This window comes from Helicoverpa zea, chromosome 5, assembly GCF_022581195.2.
Source record: "Helicoverpa zea isolate HzStark_Cry1AcR chromosome 5, ilHelZeax1.1, whole genome shotgun sequence".
Taxonomy (NCBI): domain Eukaryota; kingdom Metazoa; phylum Arthropoda; class Insecta; order Lepidoptera; family Noctuidae; genus Helicoverpa; species Helicoverpa zea.
Window position 1 is genome coordinate 8,419,276 of NC_061456.1, and position 9,437 is coordinate 8,428,712.

General features: G+C 34.2%; 1 protein-coding gene across 1 annotated transcript; it reads left to right on the forward strand.

The window, feature by feature from the left end:
* The first annotated feature begins 131 nt into the window (after positions 1-131).
* LOC124630519 (E3 ubiquitin-protein ligase MARCHF8-like) lies at positions 132-9,418 on the forward strand. The gene is made up of 5 exons (XM_047164464.1): positions 132-785; positions 2,831-2,952; positions 3,196-3,340; positions 3,711-3,831; positions 4,147-9,418. Exons 1-5 carry the CDS (start codon positions 584-586, stop codon positions 4,604-4,606), a joined length of 1,050 nt encoding a protein of 349 aa, XP_047020420.1. The 5' UTR covers positions 132-583; the 3' UTR covers positions 4,607-9,418.
* Positions 9,419-9,437: the final 19 nt, after the last annotated feature.

The window sequence follows — 9,437 nt, forward strand, 5'->3', positions numbered from 1 at the left end:
TAAGTGGTTGTACGCGTCTGACAAATATAAAAAATTATATGTATTTTTACTATATAATTTGAAATTTAATTTCCACCTACAGTTGGTACTTCAACCAGAAAGCTATTCTTTTCTTTGGTTTTGCTTTTGCAACAACAGAAAAAATAATTATCCATTTTGACTTAGTAGCATAGAGCAGGTGTAGGCACAAGTGTAGGTCAGGCATAAGGCTTTTCCAAGGAAGCCTAGTGAATTAATCGTATATTTTTTATGTTATCTGTATTTTTACATTTATACCAATATTTATTGTGATGACAAAAGTAGCAGCACCGAAAACTTTGGTCGACGATTTTACTTCACCAATTTTGTTCTTCTAATTAATAGCAGTGTGTTATGAAGTTGACGGAATGTTATTATTAAGTTATCGTCCTTAAACAGTGTATATACTTATTTAAATCGTTGTACATAACAGAAGTCACTTATTAGATTGCGATGTGAGCTGACATGTCTTTAGATGTTTGCTTTGTCGATGTCCAATGTAATCGCGAAGAAAATCTAATTGTTATGTAGGCTCAATTGAGCATTAAAGTATAAATATACCACAATGCCTGTTCAGCAAATTAATGTGAAAAACTCGTCGGATATTGAAAGTTGGGAATGGGGAGGTGGATGTGGTAGAGAAGTGATACGGACGGGGTCAGGGAGCAGCCGCACGTCATGTAGTAACTCCAGCGGAGATATTTGCCGCATATGCCACTGCGAGAGTGAGCCTCACAACCCTCTGCTAGCACCATGTTATTGTTCAGGTCAGTAAAATATGTGGCCATTGTGCTAGTTCCTCCCTCAACAACAAGTTCTACTTTAAAAGGGATCAAGCGAAGTCCACAGCTGTCTTATGTTTACATAATGTTTATTTGACACTGTTAAAATATAAATTGTATGTCAAGAACATAGCCAATTACTGTGAAGGGCATAGGTTGAGGTGTTAATAAGAATAATTGGAAATCAATATGATTTAAACTAACATTAAAAATCTTCAAGTAAACATGATGTGTGTAATTTCATTTTTGTAGGCACTTCTAATGAAGTGATTTGTTAATCAGCTGATGTAGCAAGTTCTTGCTGAAATTACACTCATGCAAATTTGCCACAATGTGTGTTCATAATGTGCACATAACACAATTCCATGTTGAGGAAAACTTATATTGTACTGCATAGTGTCAAGATAAATGGTCCATGTATAAATAGCTGACTGTCATTGTTATTTCCTATTACAAATAAATACATCACCAACAGGTAAATCTAAAAAGAATACATTACACACAATATTCCCATCAATTTCATATGCATGTGATTTAAATTGTTAAAAGCACTGCATTTTTTTTTCTAGAATTAGTTCAATTGTCCAGACTTCTGAAGTCTGATTTGAACATTACTTTTATCAATGTAAGGTGTATCAGATGTATTTTCTTTATCTATAGACCAAAATTAAATTTATCCATCTACTTTGGATAAATTGCCATAATTTGAGTTCGAAATCACTTATCAAAACACTTTCTGTATACCGTAAAATATATAATTACTGATGTTCTATAAAAAGAAAACTATATTACCAAAGTTATGATGTACTTCAATATGTTAGGACAAAAATAGCAGTCATTTAAAGATTACTGATAAGCTACATTTAACAATATGAGTCAGTGCAGCCTAGCTTCTGATTGCATGAAGTACCTACATAATTATGTAGTGTCTATGATACTGATTCTAGTTTTCAATTAATAATCATGTACACTGAATGGTCCCAGATAAACTGTTGAACAATAAGTATTTTTGTAGCTATATGTCCCAAAATATTTTAAGTAAACTTAAAAATAAGTGGGAACCCAATGTAATATTTTTTTTATAGATAGTTTATATTTGCCTATTTATTTAATGCATCTCCAACAAAGAATATACACAGCTCAATCTTGAAACTAAGACATAGTAATTAATCCTGTGTATTCCTGTAGTTACAGGAGGACACAACATGCATACAATTATTTTTAAAAGTAATTAAAAAAAATACTTTCATTTCTCAACATGCATAAAACAGTACAAAAATATTAAATTATAACTGGTCTTTCAAAGAATAACAATTAATTTAGATTTAATCAAATAAGTATTTCAGTTTAATTAAATGTGTATTTATTTATTTATATGTAAAATTATACAAAATTATAAAGAGTTGTTGAAAATATAGTTTTAACTTAAACCAAAGAAAGTAATGAGCCTGTATGTATGTCGGGGTCAGTATTACTTAAGCTCCATGACATTATTACACGAAAAAATTACGACAATCTTGTTTACTTATCTTATTTAGCTGTTAACATAAAATATAAGCTACTAATTTAGCTTTACCCAGTAGCTACGTGCTATGTTAACTTAGCACATAATTGGCAATGAAAATATGTTATTTACATTCGAAAAATACCATTCTAGTATTAAATTAACAATATTATTATACAAAATGTGATCTACATTCATAATGGTGGAAATGACATTGAAATAAAAATAACTTGTTACATAAATTAAAGTTCGGCCATTCAGAGAATGCGTTCCTGACACGTCGCGATTGAACTGACGACGTAACTTTGCAATGGCGTTGCAGTTACGATAAAAATATTTTTGCTGGTTGTTTACCGTTTTAACAATTGAGGAGCATTAAAACAACATTATTATATCAATAATCAATGAATGTAGTTACGTCGTCAGTTCAATCGCGACGTGTCAGGAACGCATTCTCTGAATGGCCGAACTATAAGTGTTTACTCATAATGGAGGGTAATTATATTAATGATATGTGTTGTTGCAGGAAGTTTGAAGTATGTACATCAGAGTTGTTTACAACAGTGGCTCACTGCTTCGGAGACGAGGTCTTGTGAACTCTGCAAATTCAATTTTATCATGCACACCAAAATAAAGCCATTTAATGAGGTACACAGTGATGTTTATTTTTAAGATATAGATCTTTGATTAAGTCATAGTTTTTAGTTCATAAATACATAGATGAAGATATACTGTATCTATTTTAGCTTCATTTAAAATTATCCTACTACCCTGCAAGTAAATTTTTACAATAAAATTGTAATCCCATCTAGCAATACAGGTGTAAATGCATACTTCAATTTGTCATTTTTCTTTTTTTTGTTGTGTCATGTAGTGATTTTTTGTGACTAGTGGCGTCTACTGGAGATGTCGGGCGTGGAACGTCGCAGACTATGCTGTGCAGTACTATTCCACTGCGTGGCGGCTCTCTGCGTCATGTGGTCACTCTTCGTACTTATTGAGCGGGCCGTGGAGGAGGTCAATCGAGGAATGATTGGTAAGCTAAGTTAATATTCTTATAGCATTATGTTTGTAACATTGTTATTTAATTATTTGTTTATAGAATTCTTTTTAACTAAGATTTCCCAAGAGTTAGCTAAGTACAGACCCATTTTAATTTATTTTCACATTGACTATAAACAAACAATTTAAATATTATAGTGAATCATATTCTAATTAATTTCTAAAAATATTAAGTGGATAATAAATAAGCATAAATATCTAAACAGAATATTTCAAAAAGTATTTAAATGATAAGTAAGTTCAATCCAATTTTCGTGTATAATAATAATTGGGTAGTCTAGACTCTTGACACATTATTTTGACATAAAATACATAATTTATGCTAAAACAATGATGTGTTTCAGCATGGCCATTTTGGACAAAGTTGGTAGTAGTTGCTGTGGGGTTCACTGGCGGCGCCGTTTTTATGTACATACAATGCCGACAGTATCTCCATCTTTGTAACCGTTGGCGAGCTCACAACAGGTATTTTTATTGCAATAGGACATTGACCTTTTGTATGTACGGAAGTAGGACCAAGTGCTGTCTGGAGGGGATATGGGGTAGTAAGTCTCTAAATCTACTATATGTAGGATCATTAGCTCAATTTTAACCTTTTGAATATACAATTTTGAGAGACTGATTTAAATAATATCTTGTTTTGATAACATTAAATAATACTATTTATGTATCGATTTTAGCAAATATTTTTGGAAAACATTTGGTCCAAAGTCAATGTCCTTTCATAATAAGATGTTAAAGTTTTAATGAATCTTTATTTATACGATGAATTTTCTTTAGAATACTGTTAATTCAAAACGCGCCCGAGAAAATACCGATCGGAGGCGGGTCGCCTCCGGTGCGGGTGAAGCGGCGCGAGCGCGCGGCGCGGGGGCAGGTGGTCGCCAACATCGAGCCGCCGCCGCCGCCCGCCGCCTACCACGAGGAGGACGAGAGCGGCGGCTTCGAGACGTACCGCGGCAACCCGCACCGCCGCCTGTCGGGGCTGGCCGAGCCCGCGCCGGCGCCCGACGAGCGGCGCTACTCCGACACGCGCCTGCCCGCCGAGGTGAGTGCCGCGCCCGTGTACCACATCAGCGTGGACCCGCTGGAGGCCGACATCCGCTCGCTGCTGGCGCTGGAGGCGCGGCGCGAGGCGCGGGCGGCGCGCTCGCTGCCGTGCCTGCGCGCGAGCAGCGAGTCGCTGCTGCCGCCCGGCGCCCGCTCCGCGCCCGCGCCGCCCGCGCCGCCCGCCTCCTGAGGCCCGCTGCTGCTGTACCCCGACGACACGGTGTACTAGCGGCCCGCGCCTGCGACGACCATCTGTAAATACTGATCATCATAATAATAGTACGTCGGAGCCGGCGATCGCCGCCCGATAGATACTTATTCCTTATCCTTGCATTTGTATCATAACGTCCATGTGTGCATAGCGTAAACAAAATTAACTCCATGTTTTTTCCGTGATAGTATCTAGGTAGTTAAGATTTGACAGTAGACAGCTTGCAAAGTATAAAAATAGTGTAATACTGATGCCAGGGGTAACATCATGTACCTTGTAGAAAATTCTCCATATACTTTAACTAACCATAAAACAATTCATCTTCAATGTAAGACTGTCATTCCAAAAACTCTATAATATAAACCTCCACGTTGCTGACGTCCATTGGCTAAATATTACTGGTACATATTAGGTACTAGTAGTAACGAGTTAATTACCCAAATATTAAATCGAAACATGAATCGCAAAGCACGGATGAGAGAACGGAACCGGTATTTTAGCTCAGCAAGCGTTGAACTTGGAAACTCAAATTACTCAATCCTATAATGCTAGTACCAACATCTGGCTTGTGTATAATTTGAGAATATCAGTTCCAAACATTTTCATGGGCCTTTGAAGAAGCTCAGGTACAATACTAAGCACTCTCGCTATGCTTTGCGATAATGGTTTCTAATACTAAATACCTACTTTAATAAGCTTTACGTATTTAGAATCTTAATCTGCTAGAATAACCAAATTAGATACTGAGCTGACGATAGATAGTACTGTCAAAAAGAAAAGTGAGTTTTAAATTTTCCAACGTTTAAATGTAGCATATCTTACAAGCTTATTCCATAGGTATGTGAATAACGAGTATGAATTTATGTAATTGCGGTGTAAAGTAACCCTAAATATATAGTAAATTTTGCTTCTTCGCTCAAAAAGTTTTTTAAGGATAGTTATGGTTGAAATCTTTAGAATACATGAGCCAGACCTATCGTTAAATCACATTTTGTCATAAGAGGTCAGTGTTTTTTACATAAACATTCGAAGAGCGATTTTTTTGTCTCTTCATCATTGTATTATATTCATTAAGGTACATCTGAAACTGATGATTGTAAAACGACTCTGATCAGCATAGGCATGGGTTTGGAACAAAAGCCAAAAGATTTTTAAAATGCACGGTCAAGTTTGCTTACACTATGAGCATTTCATTATATAGTCAGGGAACCTACACCGTCATGTGGCACTTAATTATCTTTAAAATACTAACACTTACATAAAATGAAAATTCCCAAGCTTCAAAGCTTACAATCTTACAATAAAGCTTACAAAGGTATGATGGATAACTCAGTACATTTCGCCACCCTACTACCAAAAAGCAGTCAAGGGTGGATAATTTAGAAAGAACCGCCACAATATATTTGGAAATTCATTAAGCAGAGATATCGATAAAAAACAATAGATTACATAGTTATTCTTCTTTTCCGTGAGCATACATAACCGTGAATTCATACTCTTTTACTCTGTTCTAGATTAATTGTCAAAGTTTATTTACTATGAGATCGAGTCGCGAGTCGAAGTAAATTATTTTTAGTTACTTAGATTTTGAGAAGATGAATTAACATAGGTGACCAATTCACTGCCACTTATAGATGTATATTATTAATTCTAATCTTGATCAATAGTGGCTTCTAAGTAATGGTCATCAAAAACCCGCTAATGTCACGTACTGATAGATCATCAAGTTGATAGGTGGAGAAAATAAAATGTCCAATTAAGTAATATTTTTTTTTATTAAAACATTTTATTACACTTCAACTAGAATACAAATAAGAAAGTATACCGGTGCGTCACATTGGATTGCAAAATAAGTTTGATAAAACAGTTTTTGGAGGATTATAATAGCATTTGGTCTCATAAATTCCTGTGAAATTGTGGCGCAAGCACTTAACAATAGATTTGTATAAACTTAATTGTTAATTAAATCCATAATCTGTCTAAATTATCCTGTTATTTTTGATTTAGACTTTTTCATAATATTTATTTATTAGATAATTTTGGGTAAATAAAATTGTAATAGTACAGTGTAATACATATACAGTAAAGAATAGAATCTCAATAAACCAGACAAGTTGTAAGCTCTCTTTATTCTGAGATTAATAACAAAATGAAGTTTACTGGAACACTAGCATACGTATTTCATTTTATCGAAGACATGCATAATTTTTGGCTATTTTATCCGAGCTTAAACGCGTTTAAGATGTACTTGAAGAGATATTGCTGCTTCGCACTAAATGTTGTTACAAAATAACTTAGTCCACAATTCATTGTCACTGTACTTTAGATTTGGTTTATCTAGTCACTGCTGGGAACGCTTTCTGTGACTAAATCAGTTAGAATTTCACTGCCATTGGATTAAAGCTGCTTAGAAAATCGTAGCTTTATGTACTTGCTTTGCTGTCCATACCATGTAGTACACCATACCTCTTCTTGAGTAAATTATTTAGTAACATGTTTCGTGGCTTTCAGTCGTTAGGAAAATTTCTCCCTATTTCTACCACATTTAATTTTATCCGATTTAAGATTATCTATCCGTCATTCCCGCCGATTGTTTTTGTAATATGAGAAATACTACAAAATGCTGTCACATAAAATTCAATGTTATTGCTTTGTTAAGTTTATAAAAGTGCAATATTAGATGTGTCCGAGCCTTTCTAGAGAAGCTCGACTAAACACTACCGGATTACTGGCTTAACAATGAAGAAAATAAACTGCAAACAGGAACACAGTTTTGTGTTTAAGCTTCATACTTTCATCTCAGTTATATGTTTGGTAGGTACACTTCGTTGACAATGTCGTTTATTCGGCACTGCTTGTGCGATTAGTTAAGGAATTATGTTAGCGTTGACTTGTTTTTAATGTCTTAATACACTGTAAAATACAATAATCATTGCCTCATTATGAACACAAACATGACATCGATGGTTTCCAAGATCCGTTTTGTGGTTGTCAACTAATAAAAATGTTATGTCTTTCCCAATTAATAGAAACGTGCTAACTGTATTGTAATCTTAAATATTTGACTATAATTTTGGTCGTAATCTTTGTATATCTTTGACTTTGTAATTGTTGTATAGTGAACTCATTGAAAGTATAAAAATATTAATTTGTTTCCAATGAAGTTCAAAAATAAAATTCATGTTTGTTTAAGGTTTACCGTGGTGCCATGTATCATGTATCTTTTCTTTTGTACCTAACAATTAATCTATTTTTCTCTCTAATTAACCATTTTTGTCATCTATATGTCTGTCCTATACAGCACTAGTGCTTTTGTTTTCGTACCATTTTCATACTTAGATACTAATATAGGTTAATCAGAAATGTATTCGTTTTGGTAGCCGAAAGTTGAAATAGTTAATATAGTTAGCCTTGTATTCATTGTTACTTAAGTACGTAATCGGTTATATTGGACATGTGTACTACCGGTTATTTAACAAGTTCAAAATTAAACTGGAGTCTTTTAGTGAATACATTAATTAAAAAGTAAACATCGCTAATTGAAATTTTAGATAGATAGTGTTTAAATAAAATAGTTCGGACTTTGGTGCTAATTAAAAATGAATATCAGTCCAAAAATTAGGTAACATATATTTTAGTACGCCGTAATGAGTTGTTGAAATATCATAAAGTCAGCCCTCGGTTGGGTCGGTATTTATAACGACGTGTTCATTTCCAGAGTTAAACACGCATACTTACTGATAGCAGTCACTGAGCATGATATTATTTTTGTATGATCTATGAACAGACAAACCAGACAGTTCACTGTTACGGCATACGAGAGTGCCATAGCTAAGCATTTTATCTGATTTCAATATTTTAGTATCTGCCTTCAACAAACACCTTGATTTACATAAATGACTTTTCAATACAAATCTGTACAAACTAGTCGTTTATCTAGATATGTGTATGTATATAAACTGCATTTTTTTACTCCTCTTCTGTTTCTGTTAATATTGTAACACAATCGTCTATTTTGTCTCAATTATATTAGCTACTTTACTCGTATTAATTCTTCATTGTATATTGTAAATTAATTGTATAATGGCTAAAAATAACTAAGGTATGATAATGACCGGTCAGTCTGTGGTAAGTAAAATAATAAGTGATGATTTATAGGGTGCTTGGAGATGTATCTTAATGTTACATGCAGGTTACGCACTTAATTTCGTGTACTTACGTTGTGTTTACATATCACATATTATCGAACATTAAGGACTAACGCTCTTGTAAATATTTGCTTGAAAAATTATAAATATACGATCTCAAAGGCTTGTAACATGTATCCATCTCCATGAGTGTCGCGTGCTACGAAAGCTTATTCCAAAGAATCTTTTCAAAATTGAAATAAAGTAGTGCCTTATTTGATGTTCCTTCAGTTTTGTTTTACGTACCCAATTTGTGATACATCATTTAACGGCTACTTGAATTAACTTACTGGATCGGAGTCATAGCGATTACTGCGTGATAAGGTTGCACGTGCAGCGCACGTCGGCGGTGATCGTCAATGATGTCCGATGTGAACACAATTTGTTTAATTAGGTGTAGATAATTTTCTTAGCACGAGACGTCACCCTGTTGGTATAATGTGATTGTGATATAAGTTATTAGTGTTATTTGTTTGCTCAAAATTACTTTCTCCTTTCGATCTGTGTACTTATGGTTCATGAAATTTGTAAGACTGTATTTTATTTTGTTGTGTAAACATCGTTAGTAAACTTCGGGTTATGAATATAGTTATTTTGAAATTAATGTGCTTTTTATTTACTCT